Source organism: Panicum virgatum, chromosome 4K (assembly GCF_016808335.1).
Source record: "Panicum virgatum strain AP13 chromosome 4K, P.virgatum_v5, whole genome shotgun sequence".
NCBI classification, from domain to species: Eukaryota; Viridiplantae; Streptophyta; class Magnoliopsida; order Poales; family Poaceae; genus Panicum; species Panicum virgatum.
The window spans coordinates 7221677-7248646 of NC_053139.1; the positions used below are offsets into that span (position 1 = coordinate 7221677).

At 50.1% G+C, this 26970-nt stretch overlaps 1 protein-coding gene, 1 long non-coding RNA gene and 1 pseudogene across 3 annotated transcripts; 2 read left to right on the forward strand and 1 right to left on the reverse strand.

The window, feature by feature from the left end:
- The first annotated feature begins 14142 nt into the window (after window positions 1-14142).
- LOC120702894 lies at window positions 14143-16897 on the forward strand (annotated as a pseudogene).
- Window positions 16898-18106: 1209 nt separating this feature from the next.
- Window positions 18107-22240, reverse strand: LOC120702895 (ubiquitin-conjugating enzyme E2 34-like). Its single transcript, XM_039986865.1, has 9 exons — window positions 21885-22240; window positions 21715-21769; window positions 20011-20049; window positions 19832-19895; window positions 19600-19661; window positions 19475-19514; window positions 19130-19157; window positions 18907-18998; window positions 18107-18576 (listed from the first exon to the last, which is right to left on the reverse strand). The coding sequence occupies exons 1-9, from the start codon at window positions 21939-21941 to the stop codon at window positions 18294-18296; spliced, it is 720 nt and encodes a 239-aa protein (XP_039842799.1). The 5' UTR covers window positions 21942-22240; the 3' UTR covers window positions 18107-18293.
- Window positions 22241-26248: 4008 nt separating this feature from the next.
- Window positions 26249-26970, forward strand: LOC120705026. 2 transcript variants are annotated; one of them, XR_005687754.1, is made up of 4 exons: window positions 26249-26316; window positions 26391-26474; window positions 26573-26702; window positions 26789-26970. It is a non-coding gene; the product is annotated as an uncharacterized LOC120705026 (long non-coding RNA). The 2 variants fall into 2 exon arrangements; XR_005687753.1 differs by having other exon boundaries at window positions 26573-26692.

Consider the following 26970-nt stretch of genomic DNA (forward strand, 5'->3'; position numbering starts at 1 on the left):
GGGTCGAGGGTCACCCATGCCGGCAGTGGGTGTAGGATCGTCTGCGCCCCCGGCGGAGCGGGGGTCGCCCCTGCCAGCGACGGGTGAGGGGATCCACGCGCCCGCGATATCGACGGGCGGCGACGGGTCCGCGGCGAGCGCAGAGACGTCCGCGCAGACGGCCTCGAGGCCTCAGCCTGCTTCGAGGGGAACACCCTCGGATCTGTCGTCGAGGGGCGTCGGTGTGCCGCGGGCCCGAAGGAGCGGCACGGGCAAACGCAGCATGAGTGCCCGGTCCGGGTAAGTATTTTTGGTTTTGTTCATTGTGTTCATTTGATCGATTCCCTAGTCCTGCTAACCTTAGCTTTCCTTCCCCGATTTCTTGCTCCGGGGCCGTTGCCAAGGACGCAGCTCCGCTCGCGCCGACCAAAGCCCTCAAGACCGGGGCGCATGCCACGCCGCACTCGGCGCCGAAGCCCCCGCCCGTTGTGGATATCGTGGCGGAGGCCGCAAAGCTGCGGGAGGCGATGGCTCGTGGGGCCCAGGCGGCCCAACAGGCTCGAGCGCCGGGGAACGAGGGCGATGACGGCCAGAGTGGCATGGGAGCAGCCACTCCGCCTGACACCGTGGGGGAGGCCGGCCGGGGCGGCGCAGATGACGCCGCCCGGCCGGATGTCGAAGCTGAGGTCAGTCGGAGCGGCGCGGATAGCGCCGCCCGGCCAGTCGCGGAGGAGGGAGCTGGTTGGGGTGCACAGGAGCGCCCCCCAGCCAGACGGAGGTGGAGACCCTCGTCCCCGAGCCCCCGAGGGCTGGGGTCGAGGGAGTCGCAGAGGAGGAGTCGGCGCTGAGGGATCCGGTTGCGGAGGGAGCCCACGTCCCGGTGCCCGCAGAGGCCCAAGACGAGGGTGTCTTTGCGGCGATGATGGCGCAGGAGGCGACGGACATCGTGATCCCGGTGGTGCAGCTGCCGGACAGTAGCGAGGAATACGGGGATTCGAGAGACATCGACCCCGCTGCTACGGCAGTGCCGCTGACAAGGTCTCTGAGTTTACGTCGGCCTGCGCAGAGGTGCTCGACGAGGGGACATCCGAGGGGCCCCAGCACGGGGCAATCATCCTGTCTGTGGTCCCCCCGGAGTTTCTCCGCGATGAGCGAGAGGAGGAGGTCGTCTGGCAGGCGCAGATCGAGGCAGGTTCCCAGATTCAGAACTACCTCGATCGCGCCCTGGAGCTCCATCGGACGACAGATTACCAAATCAGCCAGGTAAGCGACTCCTCCCCGAGAATCGTTCGTATTTTGGCCCTGATTTTATTTGTTTTACCCACGCCTTTCCTCTTGCAGCGGCTGAGGGACATCTCGCGCAAGAAAAGCGCCGAGATGACCCGACTATACTCCCAGGTACGCTGGCTTGGGCAGCACAATGCTGGCCTGGTGCTCCAGAGTGTTGACGCCAACACGAAGATGACGGATCTGGAGGCGTGTCGGCAAGTGCTGGAGGAGGAGTTGGCGCGGACCGCCGGTGAGCGCGACGTCCAGAGAGCTGCAGCAGAGCAGAAGGCTCAGGAAGCCGAGGCGCAAACCGCTGACCTGCAGCTCACTAGGACGGCTCTCGAGCAGAGGGAAGCCGAGCTCCAACGTAAGGAGACCGAGCTCCAAGGCAAGGAGGCCGAGCTCTAGCACGAGAAGTCAACCGTCAGCATGCTCACCGGGACCCTCGAGGAGAAGGGCAAGGCCCTCGAGGAGAAGGAGGTGGCACTCCGGAATGTGGAGGCCGCCCTCAAGGAGAAGGAGAACTCCTTGTCTTCCCTTGAGGAGGTCACCCAGGTCCAGCGAGAGGAGGCACGGAAGAACATCGCAGGTGAGTGCTCGAAATTTCGATGTTGTTGGATTCTAGTTTTTCGTAGCTTATCTTCGTTTCTTTGATCAGAGCTGAGGCAGCAAGTGGCGGACGAGACTGCGGCGAAGGAGGCGGTCAACACCGCGCTCATGGCAGCGCAGGCGGAGTACGCTGACCTGGAGCGAACCGCCGTGAGCGTGTGCCAGGAGCTCGAGGGGGAGGGCGCCGTCTCTGGTAGCTCGGTGATCAGCCGCCTGCGAGCGTTAGGTGGCCGGATCGCTGAGCATGCCAAGAGCACCTTCCGCCTCGGTGTCCTGCGAGCCCTCGCCGTGGCCTCGACGCACTGCATCATGGATCTCTAGAGGGTGTCGTTGGGGTACGTCGTTCCCAACGACGTCGATGCGGACGCCGCGTCGGCTATCATGGATGACGCTGATGCAGCCGCCGAGGAGTTCGCCACTGCCTTAGCCGAGAAGCTCGAAGCTGACATCCCCCCGATAGCCGAGTTCGTTGCTGTTGCAGATTCACAGAGGGGGGATGATAACCTATAGATAGACTGGGCCTTGAAGCCCTTGTAATGAATTAGTATTTGTTGTAATTGTACTTTGTATTTATGAATATAAGAAATTCGTTATCGTTAAAATCGACAGTGTGGCCCATCGAGGCCTTGTGTATTTGAGCCTTCGTTTTATTTACTCTGATTCCGTGTTCTCGTATGCGACTTAGATAAACTTCTGCGAGGAATTTCGCGTTCATAAGCGACGTAGGCGTGGGGTGGTGAGGGGGGTGCTGTATCCCGGAGGCATAGGTGGCCCCACGACTCGGCCGGCCCCATACCGTAGTTGCTTACGCCTTGTGTCCATTTTTTCTAAGTGTACGAGAAGCTTAGAGACGGGATGGAAACTTTTCAAAAAAATGTTGGCGATTTTCGGGGACGTTCGGGGGTTCCCCCCATAGTAGCCCCCGAGGGAGGCTTGGCTTTGCCGAGGGTAAAGCCAAGCGTACCTCAGTGTTCGTGCGCATCCGAGCCCTCGAGGGTCCGGAAGGTTCCCAAAAATAAACAAGTAAAGTGTACTTCTTTATTATTTCGGGAAATCGAAAATGCGAGTACAAACGATGTACAAATAGCTCGGAACTCTAAGGATAGAAGCGACGTAGCTGCTGTATGTTCCAAGCGTTGGTGAAGACTTCGCCGTTTTCGTTCGCCAGCTTGTACGTGCCGGGCTTGAGCACCACGACGATGATGTATGGGCCTTCCCATGGTGGTGAGAGCTTGTGGCGGCCCCTGCTGTCCTGTCGAAGCCTCAGCACCAAGTCCCCTTTGTTGAGGTCTCGGCGTCGGACCTTCTGCGCTTGATATCTTCGTAAAGACTGCTGGTAGCGCGCAGAGTGTAGGAGTGCCACATCTCGAGCCTCAATCATTTGATCCAGCGAGTCTTCGCGAGCTCGCTGGTTCTGCTGCTCTTGATAGGCTTTGAGCCTTGGTGACCCATACTCCAGGTCCGTGGGGAGTATGGCCTCGGTGCCATAGACGAGGAAGAACGGGGTAAAGCCAGTGGCTCTACTTGGGGTCGTCCTCAGGCTCTAGATAACCGAGGGTAGCTCTGTGAGCCACCTCCGGCCAAACTTGTTCAGCTTGTTGAAGATTCTTGGTTTCAGTCCTTGGAGGATCATGCCGTTAGCACGCTCCACTTGCCCGTTCGTCTGTGGGTGCGCCACAGCCGACCAGTCCACACGTATGTGGAAGCTGTCGCAGAACGCCAAGAACTTCTTGCCTGTGAACTGGGTGCCGTTGTCGGTGATGATAGAGTTCGGGACCCCGAACCAGAAGACGATGTCGGTGAAGAACAGAACGGCTTGCTTGGATTTAATCTTGCCGATGGGTCGAGCCTCGATCCACTTGGAGAATTTGTCGACCGCCACCAGCAAGTGGGTGAAGCCCCCGGGCGCCTTCTGCAGTGGACCGACGAGGTCCAGTCCCCACATGGCAAGTGGCCACGTGATGGGGATGGTCTGCAGAGCATGGGCCGGGAGGTGTGTTCTTTGAGCATAGAACTGGCAACCCTCACAGGTCCGCACGACGTCGGTGGCGTTGGCGACCACGGTGGGCCAGTAAAAACCTTGCCGAAATGCGTTACCCACGAGGGTGCGAGGTGCGTCATGATGACCGCAGGTGCCAGCGTGGATGTCACGGATCAGCTCCTTGCCCTCGGGGATGGGGATGCATCGCTGCAAGACGCCCGAGGGACTGCGCTTGTACAGCTCGTGGTCGATTAAGACGAAGGACTTGGCCCGCCTAGCGAGGCGCCGCGCCTGAGCACGGTTCGAGGGTAGGACCTCTCGAATCATCCAGTCGAGGTAATGGACGCGCCAATCCTGCAAAGTGGGGGTCTCGCCGATCTCCATTGCTTCGGCCTCGTTCGTGGGGGAGGTCCCGGAGACAATGTCCATGGGCTCAGCCTCGTCCGCCAGGGGGTTCCCGCCAGAGGGCCCGGCGGTCGAGGGGCCTGGCTCCGCCGGATCCTTGAATTCGACGGAGGGCTTGATTATGTCGCGAGCGAAGATGTTCGGGGGGACGGTGGTCCGCCCCGACGCGATCTTGGCTAGTTCGTCGGCATCCTCGTTGTCCTTGCGCGGGACATGATTGACTTCTAGGCCGTCGAATTTGTCCTCGAGGCAGCGCACTGCTTTGCAGTATGCCTCCATCTTCGGGTCGTGGCAGCAAGACTTCTTCATCACTTGGTCGATGACGAGTTGAGGGTCACCGCGCACGTCGAGGCGTTTGATGCCGAGCTCGATGGCGATGCGGAGGCCACTGAGGAGGGCCTCGTACTCCGTCATGTTGTTCGACGCAGGGAAGTGCAGGCGTATCACGTATCGCATGTGATCTCCAAGGGGTGAGATGAAAAGGAGGCCGGCACCGGCGCCGGTTTTCATCACCGACCCGTCGAAGTACATGGTCCAGCATTCGGCCTGGATTTGTGGTGGGGGTAGCTGAGTGTCCGTCCACTCATCCACGAAGTCAGCCAAGATTTGGGACTTGATTGCCTTGTGGGGGGCGTAGGTGAGAGTTTCTCCCATCAGCTCCACAGACCATTTGGCAATTCTACCCTCGGCTTCCCTGTTGCGGACTATCTCTCCCAAAGGGAAAGACGGGACCACGGTGACGGGATGGGCCTCGAAGTAGTGGAGCAGCTTGCGCCGTGCCAAAACCACCGCGTACAGCAGCTTTTGAATCTGTGGATAGCGTGTCTTTGTTTCAGACAACACCTCGCTGATGTAGTACACCGGTCGTTGGACGGGCAGAGCATGGCCCTCCTCTTGTCTTTCGACAACGACCACCGCGCTGACCACTTGGGTCGTCGCGGCTACGTACAGATAGAGGGGCTCGCCATCCGTGGGTGGCGTGAGAATGTGGGCGTGAGTGAGCGATGCCTTCAGCCCGTCGAGGGCTTCTTGGGCTTCGGGGGTCCACGTGAAGCACTCGGTTTTCTTCAGGAGTCGATACAGGGGTAAGCCTTTCTCGCCGAGATGTGAGATGAATCGGGTGAGGGACGCTAGGCATCCCATGACCCTCTATACCCCCTTTAGGTCTCGGATCGGTCCCATCCGAGTGATGACCGAGACTCTGTCAGGGTTAGGTTCAATACCCCGCTGGGAGACAATGAAGCCCAAGAACATGCCTCGAGGGACTCCGAACACACGCTTCTCGTGGTTGAGTTTTACCCCTTTAGCCCTTAGGCAATCGAATGCGATCCTGAGATCGGCAACCAGGTCGTCTGCCTTCCTGGATTTTACAACGATGTCGTCGACATATGCCTCGACGTTTCTCCCGAGATGGTCCCTGAAAACGTGGAGCATACACCGCTGATATGTAGCTCCGGCGTTTCTGAGGCCGAAGGGCATCGTAACGTAGCAGTACATGCCGAATGGTGTGATAAAAGAAGTCGTGAGGTGGTCGGACTCTCTCATCTTAATTTGATGGTAACCGGAGTAAGCATCAAGAAAGGATAAAAGTTCACATCCCGCAGTTGAATCTACGATTTGATCAATGCGTGGCAAAGGAAAGGGAACCTTCGGACATACTTTATTTAAGCCGGTATAGTCTACGCACATCCGCCAACTCCCATTCTTTTTCTTCACTAATACAGGATTAGCTAGCCACTCAGGATGGAATACTTCCTTGATGAATCTGGCTGCCAGAAGTTTCTGCAGCTCCTCGCCGATCACCCGGCGCTTGAGCTCGTCGAAGCGTCGCAGGCGCTGCTTCACCGGCTTGGAGCTGGGTCGGATATCAAGGGAGTGCTCGGCGACCTCCCTCGGTATGCCAGGCATGTCCGAGGGGCTCCACGCGAAGATGTCTGCGTTGGCGCAGAGAAAGTCGACGAGCACCACTTCCTATTTGCTGTCGAGGGTGGTGCTGACCTGCAACGCCTTGTCGTCGGAGCGGTTCGGGTCGAGGGGCACCTTCTTGATACCCTCGGCGGGTTCGAAGCTTCCCGTGTGTCGGTGCGTGGAGTCCAAGGCCTGGCTGCGAGGGCCTCATCCTCCGCTTGAGCCTCTGCGTGCTCAACGCACTCGACGTCGCACTCGTAGCCATGCTCGAACGAAGAGCCGACGGTGATGACACCCTTCGGACCCGGCATCTTCAGCTTGAGGTAGGTGTATTTGGGGATGGCCATGAACTTGGCATAGCAGGGACGACAAAGGATGGCATGATAGGATCCCTGAAACCCCACCGCCTCAAAGGTGAGTACTTCCTTGCGGAAGTTGGCTGCCGTGCCGAAGCAGACAGGCAGATCGATCTGGCCGAGGGGTTGGACTCGCTTCCCCGGCGCAACGCCATGAAATGGCGACTTGCTGGGGCGAAGCTTGTTCAATCCAATCCCCATGAGCTCCAAGGTGTTGGCGTACATGATGTTGAGGCTGCTCCCTCCATCCATGAGCACCTTGGAGAAGCGGGTGTTGCCGATGATGGGGTCGACAACAAGCGGGTACCGTCCCGGATGCGGGACATAGTCGAGGTGGTCCTCGCGGCCAAAGGAAATGGTGTCCTTCGACCAGTCGAGGTAGGACGGCGTGACCTTGGTGACAGAGAAGACCTCCCGGTGCTCACGCTTGCGCTGCCGAGAGGTCATGTTCGTTGTTGGTCCTCCGAAGATGAAGATGGCGTTCTCCACCGGGGGGAACTCGTCATCGCCACCTTTGTCGCCACCATCCTTCTTCTTGTCCTCGTCGCAATGCGCGACGCGGTTGTAGTACTTCTTGAGCATTTTGCACTGTTCGAGGGTGTGATTGACCGAGCCCTTGTGGTAAGGGCACGGTTTCTTCAGCATGTCGTCGAATAGGCCGCCTCCACCTCGAGGGGGGCCTCGAGGTCCTTTGCGGTCCATGGCGGCGACGAAGGCATCGTCAGAGTCTTCTGCCTGCCCCGTTCCACGCTGGATCGGAGGGGCCTGCTGTGACATCCCAGCCTTGTTAAGTGGGCCAGTGGGTCGAGTTGAACAGTGTTGGGACGGGGGCACTGTAGCAGACATCGGGACTGTAGCATCGACACTGTTCATCGCGGAACACTGTAGCTCGGGACCGATGATCCCATACTGGAAATTGAGAAAGGGACAGACCAGCTTAAATAACCGGTCGCGGGAAGCTAGTTAATTCCAGATCGATCCTTTTTGCGCGAAGCGAGGACGAAAGCGAAAGAGGATTAATTAGCAGGTGTGGTTTACTCAACTTGTAGAGTAGATTTTAGTCGTTATCCCGGGCCAGGTTGTTACACCTGCTTCTTCCCTTTTCTCCCCCGCTTTTGTTTCTTGGCGGGGGCGTTGATCTTGGCGTTGCTGCCCTCCGCGGGCGCATCTTCCATGCGCTTGTTCGGCTTGTCGTTGAAAATTGCACCAACCGCCTCCTCGGCGGCGGCGTAGTTGGTGGCAGCGTCGAACAATTCGTTGGTGTTGGCGGGATGGCTTCGCACAAGCTCGTGCACCAGGTTCCTGCACGTAGTGCCCTCGTGGAAGGCGTTGATGACCTCGACGTGGGTGACGCTGGGGAGCTCGGTCCATTGCTTGGAGAAGCGCCGCACGTAGTCGCGCAGGGACTCATTGGGCTTCTTGCGACACCCTTTGAGATCCCAGAAGTTCCCAGGGCGCACGTATGAGCCCTGGAAATTGCCCACGAAGATCTGAACCAAGTCGGCCCAGTTGTTGATCTGGTCTGCGGGCAAGTGCTCGAGCCACGTTTGTGTGGCGTCAGCAAGGTGAAGGGGGAGGTTGCGGATGATAACCGCGTCCTCCGTTGCACCGTCCAGCTGGCCCGCTAGGCGGTAGTCGTTAAGCCAGACTGCGGGATCGGTTTCGCCCGAGTACTTGACGAGGGTGGTGGGTTGTCGAAAGCGCGGGAGAAAAGAAGCAGTTTGAATCTCCCGGCTGAACACCCGGCTGCCCGGAGGCTCCGGTGACTCACCCCTGTCGTGCTCGGGGTCGAAGCGTCCACCCCGTCGAGGGGTGTACTTCCTGCCGTTGATGATGTAGCGGGCATCGCCGTCGCCGGCATGCCCGCGTGTGTCATGGAGTCGCTCCCTTGCGGGAGCCTTTCCGATGCGGTCGTGCACCGAGGGTGCCTTCGCGTCGTGCGCTACAGATGTCTTTCCTTTCCCTCCTGGCGGAGTGTGCACCGAAGCCTCGTGGTCCTGACGTGCAGTCCCACCGGGCTGCTTCGGGGCTATCGAGCGCATGCGAGACGCAGAGCTCTCGGCTTGCTGTACAGCGGCTTGCTCGATGAGCGCCTGTGCCTCGCGGCACAAGTTGCGACCCGAAGTCGTCGATGGCTCGGGCATCGCTTGGAGTAGATAGGCCGCAGCGACGAGTTTCTCGCCGGCTGTTTTCAATTCTGGAGGTTTGTCGACGTTGTCATCTGCTAGGATCCACTCCCGAGCAACGCGAGCCGCCGCCTGGGCATGCACGCCATGCGCGGCGCGCTGTTGCTCGAGTGCGGTGCGCAAATCTCGAGTCTGCCGACGCTGCTTGTCGAGCTTGGCTTGAAGCTCCTTGAGCTGCGCAAGCTGTGCCTGCCGCGCCGCCGAGCTTGACGATGAAGAAGGGGCCGCAGGCGGCACCACTAGTTGGTTCGCCTGCGCGTCTGCCCCGCCGTTCACGTCATCACCCGGAGCGTTGTCGTCTTGCCCGTCCGCGAGCTGGATCATGAAGCACTCCCGGGCGGGATCGTAATCCCCCTCGCTGGAGTCTTCAGAGCAGGTGAGGCAGTAAGCCGTCGCCAGCTGGAACGAGCGGAAAGCGCCAAGGTCACGGACCCCGGAGTAGTCCTCGGCCCCCTCGGCTGTGAAGTTGTCCATGAAGAAGTTGATGTCGTCGGTGATCGAGCTCGCCATCTCGGGGTAGGAGTCGTTCGGAGATGATGCAATGAGGCTGCGGATCGACAGGAGGTGATGACCCGGCAGGTCCTCGTACTCGGCGAAGTTGGTGCTGGACGAAGAAGCGTAGGACGCAGCGTTGCGCATCCCCATGGGGATGGGCGACGTCGCAGTCGCGCCCCCCCTGGGAGGCGCTAGAGCTGCAGTCGGTGATGGTACCGGCACCGCTGACGCCGAAGCACGTGATGACGCAGCGGTGGCCCCGTCGGCCACGACGCTGAGCCGCGACATGGCAACCTCAACCCACGTAGGGGAGGTGAGGCGTGCCGCCCGGTGCCGCTCTGCGCGCGCTTGTCGCGAGTGCTGGCCCGAGCGCCTGTTGCGCCGGGCTGGTGAAGTCAGAGTGTCCGGGTTGCGTCTGGACGAGAGGAGCTCCATGAGGTAACCGTTGCCGGTCACTCTGAACTCGAGACTCCCGAACCAGATCACGTATCCTGCTGGGAGCGGATTCGAGACGCCCATGGGGAATGGGTTGGATCTGCTCGCCATCCCTAGAGATCAAATGGGAACAAAAGAGAAAATGTCACGCAACGCGATCCCCTACCTGGCGCGCCAACTGTCGGTGTCCTGACCCAGTGGTCCGGATCCCAACTAGTAAATGCTGCGTGTTTCCTCGTCCCAGATGTTGATGCAAGAGGCAACACAGTAACACACAGGTTTATCCTGGTTCCGGCCACGGGGCCGTACGTCCAGCAAGGGGGTGTGCGAGGGCACTGTATTATCTTGCACCGGTGGTGCCTGTAGTAGGGGGATACATGCGTGGCGAGAGAGGGATGGAAGCTCCCAGGTCTCTGCTAGAGGAGGAGTCGATTGAGGCGAGTGCCAATATCGAGTGCTCGGTGGTGCCGAGTGTGCTATGATCGCGACGCCCAAGGCGACGATCCCGCTTAAAGGAAGCCTGTCTCCTCCTTTTATAGTCACAAGGAGGGGCGTGTACATGAGCAGGAGATCGTGGAAGTCGTCGTTTTCCCCCGAATCGCGGGGGTGCAGTGGTCGAATATTGTAGGAAGTACACTGTGGGGCATGGCGTCGAGCGTGGCAGTCGTCCTGGATATCGTCCTTGGTCTTGCGGAGATCGCGGCGGCATCCTGCCAGCCCCGGCAGGCGGCGTGGTCGTCGCTGTGGGGTGTACAGTCCTCCAGATGTGGCGTGGTGGCGCTCCGTGGGCCCTACAGGTCAGGGCCTTGCGTATATATGTGCACCAGCGGCGATGAGGCGCGTGGCGGTCCCGGACCCCCCTGAACGGAGTGCTGGCGCGCGCACTAGGAGGTCCGGGAGACACACGGAGATCCCGGACTCCTCGAGGGGGAGGTCTGGGACTCCGGCTGCGAGTGCTGAGCGTTCCTCCTTGAGGGGCATGTGGCGACGCCGGACCCCTTCCCGGGCAGGGAGCGGGTCCGGGGCCATACGTGTGGTGAGGTGGAGTTCGGTCAGCCGGAGTTGGCAGGATAGTAACGGAAACTGTGCCGAGCACGTCTCGTCCCGCGTCGCAGGTTCCCACAGTGCCGCCACAGCGTCCGGGATGGCAGAGTAGTGGCCGGAGTTGGCGGACGGGGCTCCGGTCACAGCCACTGTGGGGAATGGCGGCCTGACGCCATCTGTCCTGGGCGCTGTGGAGGAGTGGTTGGCATTCAATGACTCCGTACGACCGGCGGGTGAGCGGCAGGGACGTTTGTCTTCTTTGTCGAGGGGTGGCCTCGAGCGAGGCAGAGATGATTCGCCCTACTCGAGGGTAGGTTCGCTACCCTCGAGCGAGGCGGAGATGTTTTGCCCGCTCGAGGGTAGATTCGCTACCCTCGAGCGAGGCAGAGATGCGGGGCGCAGTCGAGGGTCCCGATGGGAGCCCTCGAGCGAGGCGGAGATCGCCCCGCGGGTCCGAGGGGGTCGCGGATGGGCCGCATGCTGGGCTTCTTTGAGTTCTTTCCTTTCTTTCAGATTGGAAAGAGGCCGTGGGTCTTCGTGGGCTCAGTCGCCTAACATGTGTTTGCGTTTTTTAGGGTGATCTTAGTACCCCGATTATGGTGTCCCTAATCGTGGTACCCGACACCGTGTGAGGGCTTTGTGTTAGTAAGCCAATTTGTGGAGTCCATAACACATTTCAAGAAAGGTGTAGGGAACCATGCTCTAGCTATAGCTCTAAGAACATTCCTACTGGTACAACCCCTGCCTGGATTATTTTTTGAGTTGTATGTATTCTCGCTAAGATAAGCCGTTGATAAGACACCAACCTTCTTAGGTCACTATTATCGTTATCAGAGATTGTCTACGTCAGTATAGATGTATTGGCGCTTATCAGTAAATTTATTGGTGCTTATCAGTAAAATTCAGGGATGGTCTACAACTCTACATCGGTGTATCCATATTGGTCCTTATATGTAAATTTTGGACTTTGCACACAAGTCATTTAGTGTTCTTTTTCTCTTCTTTATAAATGAAAACTATGATCAGGATTATCAAACAATAGATGCTCAACTGGAGCACCAGTTCCCACTTGGAAGGCTTTCTGTTCAGGGGTGGTTCCCGTGGAGGCGAAAGTAGAGAGCGAGATGAAAAACGATAAAGTTGCACCGATTTTTACTTTTGTTCTATTGTATCACTTATCTAGCTATTTGTTTGCTTACTTTGGAATGGTGCACGAATATTTTTCATATCAAAGAGTATGTCTTTATTGTCGTATGAAATTGATGCTCATTCTCGATTGAAGCAGCAAATGGGTACCTATCTATTCATAGAAATAAATATATGATTGTACTTAATTGAATTTCCACATGACTTGTCAAGCTTGGTTTGAATGTAATACATTTGCAAGGTATTTGTATTTAACAATAAATATTTTGTCCGTAGCAACGCACGGGCACGAACCTAGTATTTGCAAACTTGCAAGCGCGTTGAGCCATTCAGGCCCATGGACTTCTTGGACCTTTCCCCCCTGCGGCGGCCCATCTTGTGTAATGGCTGACATCTGGGCTACATGGACCGAACGTTGTTTCCCTCTCGGGCTCCGGATGGGCTGAAGGGCCCAAGGTTCGGCAGCTAACCCGGTGTATCCGTAGAAATAAGCGATAATTTCATCAAACGCCTCATTTATTTTCCGCCTCTGTGGTAATCGTTTTCGGAGATTTGAACTATGAGAAGTGAGAAAATCTTCATTTCTATTAGCCACGCTTAGATTATAAATTAAGTGAAAACAAACAGGGAAGATGTCTGCTGAATTTCCCAACCCCACACAACAAAAGCAAAAGGTTAAAATCAAACCAAAAGGTTAAAGTTATCAAAAAGTTAAAGAAGTTGGAATCATTTACTACTTTTATTTTTTATTAAAAAACTTGTGACAATGACTCTTGCAGTCTTCTTTGAGCTTTTATGCGAATTTTGTCTTGGAGGGAACTCTTGTTCAACGTGCTACACTAATCCCTTTTGGAAGAAACCCTTTTTTTAGAAGGAAACCTTTTGGAAGAAACCCTAGTAATTGCAGCTGGACGCCCGTCCTTTGGACTCCTGATCCCGTCTTTTCCCGTCGATTTAGGAGACTGCTTGCGTGGGCCTTGTTCTGTCGCGACAGTGCTGGCTCACCGTGCTGTGAGCGACTAGGGCCACGAATATTTGAGAACGGCGTCGCGACGGGGAGTCCGCATCCCGAGACAACCCTTTTTTTTGGCCGAAAAGAAAATTTAAAGTAGAACGAAACAGAGCTGAAAGCGTGCAACACAATCACGGTCCCACCCAAAATGAAACTAAACGCTTTTCAGATTAGACCCTTCAAACACATATAATTGTATTTGAGTTGTTTTATACTCCCCTATTTTTGTTTACATTACGCATTAAACTTATCCTAAATTAAACTTAGCTAACTTTGATACGCTTATAGAAAAAAATAATATTTATAATAACAAATTTATTTGGTTGAACCCACCATGGAATTTTTCTTATAATGTATTTGTTGGATAGTATAGTTATTGTTATACTTTCCTATATTTTTGATCAAAATTTTCTAAAATTGACTTACAACAAACCTAATACAACATGCAAATAATAATAAAAAAGTACCACTCGGCTACAAGATCTTTTATATTTCAGATCAGAGGTAGACAAAAGCAATGCCAACTAATGCTCAACACTTTGTAAGTATTAAGACTTTGAACCCAAATAGCTAGCTTCAACTCTATAACTTGCCACTCTGGCTAGAATGATTCCCATCAAAATATATACAAGTTAGATGGTGTGTGAATTCAAATACAGTTTGATAATCATATTCAACTTCATATGATCACGTTTTTGGGTCAATGCGATATTCAATTCACACTTTTGACTATTGATATTCATGTAGTAATAATAAGATACGAATATTATTTTTATTGCAAATATAGTAGTAAGTTCTTGTAGTTAGGGGTGCAAATGACATTCATTTAAGTTCTTTAGGCTTAGTAAACTCTACAGTGCAGGACTATTGAGATGTCCATTTTGTTGTCAGCTTTCATTTAGGACCGTGCATTTGATTTGGAAAGTTTCAGCGCTGCATCCCTACATCTGTACTGACATGTTTGCTGTGACTTTCATGGCACATGATGTTTTTAGTAGACAGTCACTGTGTTCGCTTTAATTATCCAGCAATATTTTTCTCTCACACCAAATCGGCACCAGCTACAAGCCAGCCAGTCTCTCACAACAGCCACAAGCCACAGCCAGCCGAACAGAGTGGGTAGTACCATGAAACGAAAGATTGTTCCACCGTGCAGTTTATCATATCATTAATACTTGCAATAGTATGGATTTCTTCGCAAAAAGCCACAACCGTAGGGTGAGCAGTTTGAGCACAGCACAGCTCCCTTTTCCCCAAAAGAGGCGAGCCCACCACCACCGTCACTCCATGTACACAAAAAATCGCACAGCAATTCCCAATGCCAAATGATTTTTTCTCTCTCACACAAAAAAAGCGAAGAACGAAAAAAAACAGAAAAGAAATACTAGAGGCCACCAAGAAATCCGCTTTGCCGTCTCCGTTCCGCATATACCCCGAGATTTTCCACACGAACTTCCCTATCCTCTTCCCTCGCGGCGACTCGCGATCTCGCTTGAAAGAGATGCCCCAGATCGCAGGAACGGTGTGAGGTCTGTGGAGGGAGAGGACTGAGGCGCCGACCTCGCCGCCGGGGGATTCGATTCGACCCTCGCGTGTTCAGGCAAGCGATTCCGCCGGCGATTGCGGTCTCTCTCTCTCTCTCTCTCTCTCTCTCTCTCTCTCTCTCTCTCTCGATTGGGTTGTAACGGAATCTGATTTGCCGAATGCTGAGGCGTGCAGGTTTCTTGGGGTGGCCGGGGGAAGGAATGCTGGTGGCGACATGCTAAGCCGCGGAGCCGTGCGGTCGCTGTTGGATCGTCTCCGGCCGCCGCCTCGGGGGCGGAAGCAGAACCCTAGCCCCGCCATGCCGACGGCCGTCAACCGCGCCTGCCTCTGCAGGTTCAGCCATTCCGCTGCGCACGGCGAGGGCCGCGCTGTGCTGCCGGGGCAGATGGGATTCCTTCATCTGCCCGGCGGGCGGAAGTTTGCGCCGAGCGGCGCGCTCAGCTTGAAGGGGTGCCTGGGGTGGCAGGACGGCGGCGGCGGCAGCGGCGGGTTCAGGAGGAGGGTCGACGAGGCGGCGGCGGGGATCAAGGCGCAGGTGCTCACCAGGCAGCGCCAGCTGATGCGCGATCCGGAGGTCCTTCCGCTGGAGGAGGCCGCCGCCACCGCGAAGACTCTGAACGAAAACGGCGCTTGCCGGCGAGGGAAGCCGCTGGGGTTCCCTGAGCAGGCTCTGGCCGCTAAGATGGTGGTTGCTGTTGACGTGGATGAAGGTATTTGTGAAATCTTAAGTGCAGTCTGCTCATCTCTGAAATTCTCAGTTTTGGGTAGCTGACTATTCTTGCTGTTTCCTGTTTGAGTTGTTACCCTTGTGGTGCTTAGCTAGAACCAAATTGGCAAATAACTTACATGTAGTCATGACCACAATTTACAATATTGTCTCCTCATGCCTATCTTGTACAGGTCAAGGAAGTAACGTCACCTGTGTTTTTTTTATAATTGATATTTCCTTACTATCTTGTTTTCTGTATCTTGTTGCAGTTCTTGGAAGCTTTCTTGCAGCACTGAACAAATTTATTGCTGATCGCTATTCTTGGAATCACACAGTATCCGAATACCACGTGTATGAGTTCTTTAGGGTGAGCATACACTCCCACCTTCCTTAAAAGATACTCAAATCCTGCAGCTAGTTTTCTTTAGTTAGTCACATTTTCATTTCAGTTTTCTTCAACGGGGGAGTTCTAACTTTTTAAAAAAAATTCTATCCAGATATGGAACTGTTCTCGTGAAAGAGGTGAGTCCTGGTGCTAATTATTTGCATTTCATTTGGAATTACACTATTGGCCTCTTAAACATACAATTCACCATATGAAATTGGGCATTGCTCTAATACTCTGCAGCTAATTATCTTGTCCACGAGTTCTTCGCAACCCATTATTTCCAAGATGGTATACAGCCTATCCCCGGTGCTCGAGACGCTCTCCAAAATCTTTCTTCATTCTGTAGCTTGTCTATAGTAACGTAAGTCCTTCCCAATAATTTGATTTAAATGACTCAATCAGTTTGCCTTGTCTTATATGAGTTGGCCTAATGGTATTCTATTTTGAAAAGATCTCGGCAGGATGCAATTAAGAATCACACATTAGAGTGGATCGAGAAGTACTATCCAGGTTTATTTGAGCAGATCCATTTCGGGAACCATTTTGCTTTGGAGGGCAAGTTAAGACCAAAATCAGAGATTTGCAGGTAAGACACTGGCTCACTGAGGGGGAGGATGTTTTCTCAATCGTATTAGAGATTGTAGTAACATTATAACCTGGCTCCACATTCCCTAAATGCACAACAGTGGTTTGAACTGCGGCAGGCTTGTCTGTTTTTGCATTTCTGTTTTAGATTAATATTTCGCATATCTTGTCTGCTCAGAAATGTTTCAAGTGGTAGTTTTCTGTTTTCTACTTATAAGACTAACTTGTTTGCCGTGGCAATTCCTCGCAGATCTTTTGGCGCTCAGGTTTAATAGATGACAACCCAAGATATGCTATGGAGTGTGCTAATGATGGCATGAGGGTGCTGCTCTTCGATTACGATAACTCATACCCTTGGTGCAAGACTGGAGTTAATGAGGCGCATCCACTGGTGACCAACGTCCACAACTGGGAAGAAGTGGAGGAGAAACTTCTTTCTTGGGTAGTACCTGAGAGCTGACATTCTTCTCCAGTGTGAGAAGCACTGCCTAAGATCAACAAGTGCTTCCTATTTCTTGATTTATGAAGAAACGTGCTAGGGGCTAATAGAACTTTATTTTTGATACACAAAGCTGTCAGCGCAGGCAAGGGCATTTCATATCTTTGCTGAGGGACTGGCGAGTGAACATTGTTTCGTTGCCACATTGTTCTAGGTCGAGGCGAACCAGTTTAACATTGTCCCAGGTCCAATCAAAGGCATAGACGCTTCTATTGGCAGAGATCAGATTTTGTTCCTTTTCATCCTTTCGCCCTAAGGTGGGTGTAGTATGTATATATTGACATTGCCATATGGTAAGATGAATTTAGATTCTAATAATGGATCATCCACATGCCGTTCAGATGAATGCATTGAAAAGGTAGTAGGTACAACGTGGATGAAGTATCATTCCTTTATGTTGAATGGTGAAGCGTTCTTTCTATAATTATAATTTTGATGAAACGTTACTTCAATTGTCGCGTCCAACCTGATCCTGAATTGGTGGTCCCAGCAATGTTGCCTTGGTGGTGGCAATATATCCACGCTGAAGTTGCCGGATCATATTTGTGAGTGCAATAGTCTGGGACAGGAATCGCTCCCCTAATGCGAGTACCAGCAAACCGTAACGGCACGTAAATTACAAAATTGTCCCAGGAAGCAGATGAAGTACCCCCAATACAACGACAACAACATAGTCTTTTTTTCCAAGTAAATTGGGGTAGGCTAGAGATGAAACCCGAAAGAAATAAGTTCAAAGTTCAGGCACATTGATAGCTAGTCTCCAAGCGCTCCTATCCAAAACTATCTCTTTAGAAATATTCTAATTCTTAAGGTCTCTCTTAACCGACTCATCCCACGTCAGTTTAGGTCTACCTCTACCCCTCTTTACATTATCGACCCGCTCAAGAACCCCATTACGCACTGGCGCCTCAGGAGGCCTTCGTTGGACATGTCCAAACCATCTCATCCGATGCTGGGTAAGTTTCTCCTCAATTGGTGCCACCCCGACCCTATCCCGAATAACTTCGTTTCGGACTCTATCCCTCCTTGTGTGCCCGCAAAACCACCGCAACATCCGCATCTCTGCTACACTCAGTTGCTGGACATGTTGCTTTTTTGTAGGCCAACATTCAGCACCGTATAACATCGCCGGACGAATTGCTGTCCTATAGAATTTGCCACTTAGCTTTTGTAGCACCCTCTTGTCACAGAGAATGCCAAAAACTTGCCGCTATTTCAACCAGCCAGCTGAAATTCTATGTCTAACATCTTCATCAATGTCGCCATACTTTTGTAGCACCGATCCTAAATACCAAAAAGTATTCTTCTTGAGCACCACTTACCCATCTAGACTAATGTCTCCTCATCATACCTAGTCGCGCTGAAATCGCACATCATGTACTCAATCATGGTCCTACTAAGTCTGAACCCTTTCGACTCTAACATGCGTCTGGGGAGAAATTTCAAAAGAGCAAGACCGATTACAAATTTAGGAATAGGAAGAGGTAATGACTTAGCTATCTTTGAAGCTAGCAGACGACTGTTAATGAGGGCGGGTGAAGGAAGAAAATAAACAGAAGAAAATGAGCGACCTTCTGATGCTTCTTGTCAAGACTCGAGAGAGAGAGAGAGAATACGGTTCTACAGATTTACCATCACATGTTTACCAACATGACTCCAAGAGGACAATTGAGTCACACAAACCAATAGAAACTATACAAAATTACGCCCCAGTATCACACTTTCAAAGTCATTTATTATTCTCAAAGTTGCATTAGGGGCAAGGCCATCACGGCACCAAAAACTGAAAACATGACCAGAACCATCCAGAAGGGCACCGCTTTCTTCTGGTTCTTCTCGCGACGTGCCTCTGCCACTGGCTGCGCTCTATTGGCCACAACTGGAGCTTGCTGAACTGCAGGAGGAGCAGGGGCAGCAGGATTCTCACGGGGCTCTGGTTCCGCGGCGGTGTTCTCCAATTGTTGTTGTTGGTTGTACTTCTCAACGTACTCTGGGAACAGTTTCCTGAAGTGCGGGCAGTTTTTGCTGCAAAGAGAAACACTTATATTAGTGAGCAGATAGTATGAACTGTAGGACAAAAAGTAATTAGGACAAATATTTGTGAGCAAATGACCGCCACTGCCTAGAAGTTAGATAAACAAATGATGTGATAGTTTAACAATTTTACATAGGAACTTAACACAGACTCCTGACAAAATTAAGTTGTTTCTTTCATGTAAAAGTATATTTCCTACACAATGTGTTCAGAAGCTAATGCACAATCTGTTTCTGAAGTGTTAGTTTGTAAACAATATTTGGCAGTTATGTAGAAAGAACACGATCAAAATGAATTAGCATCCAGATAAATGAATCTACCTCTCACAATTGTATGCAAGGGAAGCTTTTGCTAAGCGTCTCTTCTCTGCATCTGAAGTCTTGATGCTTCCAGTTGTCAGAGCATCATCCATCTGAAATTACGAGAATTAAACACATTGAGAAATAACATGGTAAACCAAGGAGTTCCAGAAAGTGACATGCCCAGCATCACTTGGAAAACATTGGGCATTTAACCCATAGTGACGTGCAAGGAACAACTTACCATGAACGACAAGAGCCCAGTAAGAATGCTGCAGCATAAAATTTTACATGTCAGAATAACAAAGGGAAGAAATGGAAACATTTTAAACTGAAAAACATCGACGTCCTGATAGTGAACGATCACTGGAACAGGAGAACTAAAGATTGATTTATCATTCAAGTTCTCCCATCTCATGGCCAAAAAAACAGTTGACATAATTACACACTACCACAAAGCATTGATTTGACTATCAGTAATCAAAGAGTTTGTACACTGCACAGTAGCTCACAACAAAAAAATGAAAAGCATGCTATGGGTTCCAAAAACGCATTGCGCATGTAAAAAGTTAGTTATCAATATGTGTACCTTGCTACAGACCACATAGGATTCCAAGATTCAGGATGAACTGCAAAACATAGTAATAATGAGCATTATTTCAGACCTCGTGTGATGCCAAAGCAACTATAATCCAGAAACAGTTCAGAACTTACAGTCACTCATTGACAGGCATATTCTTTTGTGTGGGGCAAACCTGCCGCTTGGAGTTGTCATGCTGAACAATGAAACAAGTTAGAAACAGAAACAAAAGAAATAATGTTTTGTTAATTATATATCTATAGAAAATTTTCTAGCTACAGTTTTCCCTCACACCCTAATGAGAAGCACCATGCCATTAAAACAAAAGTCTTTCTCAAGTATAAACAACATTGAATGTTTCTGCACCTGATACTTGGAGGTTTAAAAGGATAATCTGGTGGAAATTTAAGTTTCCCGTAGTAATATCCGCCTGCAGGGGAAAATATGAAACATGAAAACATCGTTAGGGATTAAGTAATGAATCCAATATCATACAGAGTAGATATTGTAAAAAGATAATGGTATATAGTATGCATGATCTTTACCTTCAAAGGGTGTGCCTTTACTTCCTTCAAGAACATAGTCTGGCATACAAAGTAAAAAAAAAAAAGAACACATAAGTTGGTACCAAATATAGCATTGAAAGTAAGCAAAAAGATTGGCATTACATTAAGAATAAGCATGACAATAATATATAGGAGATACAATCTGAGGCACCGAATGGGTTTGGACTATTCAACAAAATTACAAATGACTGAAAGCCCTTTGGATAATCTGTTACCACTAATTAAAATAACAAATTGTTTTAGAGAAGTAATAATAAGTCATAAGTATAAACGTAATTGTTTCCACGTGTTCTATAGCTAACACATAGTGTTCTATAGCTAACACATAGTTCCGTATTACTCTTTTTCTTAATGTATATAAGGTAAAATGACAAATAAAGACAGTCTTCAGCATCAGCTACCAAGAGGCAAGATGTAGGCTACGAGTTGTCAATGGTGTGAATTAGTCATTAATAAATTTGACCAAGAATCTACAATATCTAATCATCTATTACTATATGCAAATAATTAGCACAAGCCATCTGTCACATGTTACTGCCGCGCTTTATACTTGCAGTTATGCCAATGCAAATCCTGATGCTCACCAAAATATATAAATATAAACAAACATATGGGGTTCCAGAGCCCTTATACCATAAGTAGACCAAGCAATATTTCACATGACGGAATGAGACAATGGTGCAGCTAAATTAGATATTCCAATGATTGTTGATGAAATATCTAGAAAATGCATCAAATATGTATCGGACATCAAGCATGCCAGGTGACCAACACATGCCCTTGACCAAAACAAGCAATGATCTCACACAACTGTTCCCTATTTGAAGAACTATTAAGTCACTGAACTTTCTATACACATAATGATCAACCCTCACAACCCCAGGAACAGCTGAATCTTGCTAATGTACAGGGTTATTAAAACGATAAAACGACGAAACGAATAGAGGGTAGATTTTAACGAAACGATGGACGTTTTATCGTTTAAACGGACATTTTAACGTTTAAACGTCGATTTCACAAGAACGTTTTCTCGTGAAAACGTCGTTTTCACGACGTTTAAACGTCGTTTTAATAACTAGGCTAATGTACTGTCCAGAGCTAGTCCATATAAGTGAACAGTCAGCAGGAACCAAAGTTAAAAATTCTGGAGCTTAAGTAGATGTCAAGTAGGAGCTTACCACCCCATGGGATGATGGGAAAATATCTTAGCCTGTTTTTCCTACTATGAGCTAAAAAGAAAGGCTGAGCTTATACACTGGTTTTCAGGGAACCTGCAAAATAATTCAGTTCGGACAAGAACTACCGATTGCAACATACATGAATCAATTCAACTCACTAACCAGAACCGCTGACATCCCACAATTCAAACTTTAAACCATAAATTGCTATAAGCACATCATGCAATGTGCAGAGCAACCGGAAGCAATAAACATCAAAAAAACTCAAAAGGTGGTTGCCACCACATCGTGAACCGTATGCGACATGCGTTACAACTACACTGTCATCGCTTCCGACCAAACCAAGCTCAAAAAGTGATTACTACCGCAACATGAACCGTATGTGGCATGCGTTTCACATACACCATCGCTTCTGACAAAAAAACAATTACAGCCAGTTCACTGTAAACATTAACGACCGAAAAAGGCGATGAATCTACTGGTAGGGTCGGGGAAGGCTTCTTACGCCACTCCAATATGTCGTTGGACAGCGGGCGAGCCACGATCTGCGGCGGCGGCTCCTGCAACCCAGCCAAAAAAATCAACCGTCAGAAATCGAGCCACGGCACAGGTCAACCGGACCTATCCGCGGCAATCGACGACCCCAATCCATACCGAATCAAAACGGGAGCTCACCTTGCAGAGCGCGTGGTACTCCTTCTGGAGCCGCTTAAGGCAGCTCTTCTCCGCCATGGTAGAACCCCTCCCGCCCGCCCACACGGCGACCGAGCCCGCCGAAACCCTAGCGGCAACTCAATTGGGGATCCACAGCTCCGCACGGGACCCAATCCAATCGAATCAAACCAAATACGGCCTGCCCCGCGGCTGATCGGGTGGCGCCAATCGAGCTAGGGAATCGAATTGAGGCAGCTGCGGGCGCGGGTTTGGTGGGATCGGGCGGCGGAAGGGGGAGGGGAGGGGATCGGCGGCCGCGTTCCCCGGGGCGAGGGGAGAAAGCCAAGCCGAGCCAACGGGTGGTGGTCTAATGGGGTGGGGAATTTTTGTTTTCTCGGATTCTTAATGGCGCGTGATCTGCCTGGAGATTCGTGTGGTGCGGTGAAGCTGGTCAAGGTCGGCTGCACGCCGTTGGAGCGGACGCTAGGGCCACGCGGTTTATGCGTAGGGTTCCTGTTTGTTTTTTTTCCTTTTCTTTTGTCATCGCCTAAATCGAAGTCCTGCAATACCTTTCAAAAAAAGAAGTCCTGCAATAGATACAATTCTCACTAAGATAAATCAATCCATACCCCTCACAAAACATCTTTTTCAGGCCCACGTGGAAGGATTTTTTGCTTGACAGAATTTGGTGGGAGGTAAAAAACTGCATCAGGAAAAATGATTCCACCCAAAACCCCAGGTTTTTTTTTCACCGTGCGCCTCATACACGCCCGCCTATACCCAAGGCTCGCGACGCCGCCTCCTCCGCGGTAATCCCCCATGGTCGCGCCTCCCACATCGCGCCTTCCCCCGCCGTCACCGGCAGCGCTTTCCTTTTGCTTCCACGGACTCCTCAAATTCCTCCCCCGGTCCCATCGTCACATCCGGATCGCACGGCTGCCACATTGGGTCGATGCCGCCATCCTCGCCGTGCCGGCCGCCATCACGCGGAGGCCACCGGGCGCTGCACGGGCGGTCCGCCGACTGCGGAACAGACGCTTAGGCCACCGGCGCTCGGTCCAGTGCGACCCTAGGAGGGGAGCCGAGGGGGGGTGCGGGCTGCAGCCGTGCGTTGCAAAAGACCCTTCTGTTCGCTGTCGTCGGCCGGCACGGATGACGGCAGCGGCGATGAACACTTGTTCGACGGCATCCGCTTCTTCCTCATCGGATTCGAGGGCGACATCGTGTCCCAGGTGCGTCAGCGACATCCCCACGCCTCATACTCGCATTTCGCCTTCGCTGCCTGTTTGTCTGCGTGTTTATGAGGATTGGCTTGGTTCGTCCCACCGGCCAATAAGTTCCAACGGCGTCCGTGTGCAGTACCGTTCGGAGATGGAGCGACACGGCGGCGCCGACGCCAAGATGTCGGGCAATGGGTGCACGCACGTGGTCGTGTCCAACCTCTTCTACGTGAGTTGGATGTGCAAATTGGTAAATCCGTGACATATATATATATATATATATATATATATATATATATATATATATATATATATATATATATATATATATATATATATTATGCTGAACTTTGTTACAATAAGACTATAAAGGATGAAAGAATTAGATACAATTCTCACTAAGATAAATCTACCCATACCCCTCACAAAAACATCTTTTTCAGGCCCACGTGAAAGGATTTGGTGCTTGACAGAATTTGGTGGGAGGCAAAAACTGCATCAGGAAAAATGATTCCGCCCAAAACCCTAACTTTTTTCACCGCGCGCCTCATACACGCCCGCCTGTACCCAGGGCTCGTGACGCCGCCTCCCCCGCGGTAATCCCCCACGGTCGCGCCTCCCCCATCGCGCCTTCCCCCGCTGTCACCGGCAGCGCTTTCCTTTTGCTTCCACGAACTCCTCAAATTCCTCCCCCGGTCCCATCGTCACATCCGGATCGCGCGGCTGCCACATTGGGTCGACGCTGCCATCCTCGCCATGCCAGCTGCCGTCACGCGGAGGCCACCAGGCGCTGCACGGGCGGTCCGCCGACTACGGAACAGACGCCTAGGCCACCGGCGCTCGGTCCAGTGCGACCCTAGGAGGGGAGCCGAGGGGGGGTGCGGGCTGCAGCCGTGCGTTGCAAAAGACCCTTCTGTTCGCTGTCGTCGGCCGGCACGGATGACGGCAGCGGCGATGAACACTTGTTCGACGGCATCCGCTTCTTCCTCATCGGATTCGAGGGCGACATCGTGTCCCAGGTGCGTCAGCGACATCCCCACGCCTCATACTCGCATTTCGCCTTCGCTGCCTGTTTGTCGGCGTGTTTACGACGATTGGCTTGGTTCGTCCCACCGGCCAATAAGTTCCAACGGCGTCCATGTGCAGTACCATTCGGAGATGGAGCGGCGCGGCGGCGCCAACGCCAGGATGTCGGGCAATGGGTGCTCGCACGTGGTCGTGTCGAACCTCTTCTACGTGAGTTGGATGTGCAAATTGGTAAATCCGTGACATACATATATATATATATATACATATATATATATACATATATATATATACATATATATACATATATATATACATATATATACATATATATATATACATATATATATATATACATATATATATATATATACATATATATATATATATATTATGCTGAACTTTGTTACAATAAGCAATTTGTTCTGCTTCCTTTCGTTCCAAGGAACATTATAGGCGTTGCCTTCTCCTTGTTTAACAAAGTTGTCCCTATATTATTTACCATGTTCTTTGGTGTGAGATACACATTACTTTTTCTAATAAGTGATTCTAATGATCAATTAAGAATATCATATCTAATTCAAAATGGCAGCTGCGTTTCCAAGTTTATTTGTAATGTACATTTGTAGCTTGTCATCTCTGTTTTGGTTGTAGAATGCGTTGATCCCATAACAGTTTGGACCTTGCCAGTGTTTAATTTTTATTTGAACCATACAAAGGTTTAACCTCATCAACCATGTTTCACTTTTTTTGGTTCAGAACAAGAAGAAATTCATAACTTACAACTTGAAATTGTGCATAAAGAAATCAGCAAAGTAATCCCCTTGTAGGCTACTTGACAAATAGTGCACATGCTACTTGTGGACTTGTAGAATGCGTTGATCCCATAACAGTTTGGACCTTGCCCGTGTTTAATTTTTATTTGAACCATACAAATGTTTAACCTCATCAACCATGTTTCGCTTTTTTTGGTTCAGAACAGGAAGAAATTCGTAACTTACAACTTGAAATTATGCATAAAGAAATCAGCAAAGTAATCCATCGGCATAAATCATAACATGCCTATGAGATGTATACGATTTTGGTCATTTCTTTTTCCTCCATGCATACAAGGATATATTGATTCAGATAGTTCTGTAAAGTGCTGTTGAATTTAACACCTCTATTTTCCATATAATGCTAGGTGAAAAGTATGAGGTTGCCAAGAAGGTAAACATCAAACTTGTTAATCACTGGTGGTTGGAAGAATGGTATTTCACAACCGCCTCTCCTGACTTAACTAGAAAGCCAGTTTGTTCACCAGATTGCTTATGTTTTGACTCATCCTCTTCTTTATTTCAGCTTAAAGGCATGAGAAATTCTCCTAGTCAATGATTATTGTAAAAGGTATGTAACAATGCACGTTTGTTCTTTGAAGTTTTCTTTTGAATTTCCTGATCTCACAGATTTAGAATGGATGAAAACTAATTCTAGCCATTTATGTTGTTCAACACTTGGGATTTAGAGTTAATTCAAGTCCATGGCCATTGAACACTAGGTCCAATGTTAGGTGCACCCCAACTCAAAAAATTGTGAGGAAGCTTTTATGAAGCCTGATGTCGATGCATCAAAGCAATCACCTATCACTCCCAGTGGCAATGAAACACAGACAGTTAGCAGGGGACTAGCAAAAACAAATAGATTCAAATGCATGGAACAAAGCTAAACAGAAACGTCTGAAAGGTATTTTGTATTTGTTTTATGTATTATCTTTTGAGGGGTTCCATTCTCGTAGAGTATTTTGTCCTTAAAATGTGCATCAGCAGTATTTAAATTTCCGTTCTGTACCTTGAATTATCAAACATGTTGAACTAATCTCAGTCAAAATTGTTGAAAGCCTTGTGGCAATGATAAGTTGTGAAATTACAAATAATTTTTTGTTATCACTGCCACTGTCAATTCCTGATACTATCTGTACATAGCTGTTGTGTAATATTAAAACTAACCCAGACATTTTATGTACTTTTCAAGAGGAGTTGACCAGAGCTGTTGCCAAGTTGGAAAAAACCAACAAGCACAAACTGGCAGCACTAAAAATACAGGGAGAAAATAAGCAAGGGACTCCAATCCTTGTTCTAACACTGAGAAACAAAAATGCAGCTGCAGAGAAGGTGAGAGATAAACAAAAATAACTGCAAGATCTTGAAGCTACCCACAAGGAGTTAATGGTATGTTTAGAGCTCCAAACTATTTTCTAGACGTGTATATGGACTTTAAACTTAACACATGCTAATATATGCAGGAATTGAGTTCAAATCGTTTGGAGGAAATTAGGAGACTGCACAAAGAGAGAATCGAAACTTTGAACAAGTTAGCTACATTTCAGGTTTACAGTATTACCCAACACATTGTGTGATTGAAGGTTAGGCCTTGTAATGTTGAATTCTACATGACGTTTTTACCCCTTTTTTTGGTTGCTTCCAGAATATACTGACAGATTTCAAAAGCATCTATTCTTCCAAAGCTTTTCAGCTTGTTAATGACCAACTTCAGAAGTCTCAAGCAGAGTTGGATGATCACAAATCATTGTTAGAAAAATTACAGGTGGTTACTGGTCAGTGAATAGGCATGTCTGTATAACAGATGTGTTACCCTAAGAGAGCTGATTTTTTATTAAATTTCTACTTTTCCATGTTTCAGGTTGATATGGATAGCTTTGTTTGGCAAGAAAGGCAATTTAATAAAAAAAATTGATCTGGCTGAAATACCCAAGATGGTTTTTGCATACTATGTTTCTAGGATTGCTGATCTTGAGAAGGATGTCCAGAAACTATGTAATGAAAAGAATATCCTGGTGCTGAAATTTGAAGAGGCTTCGAGAG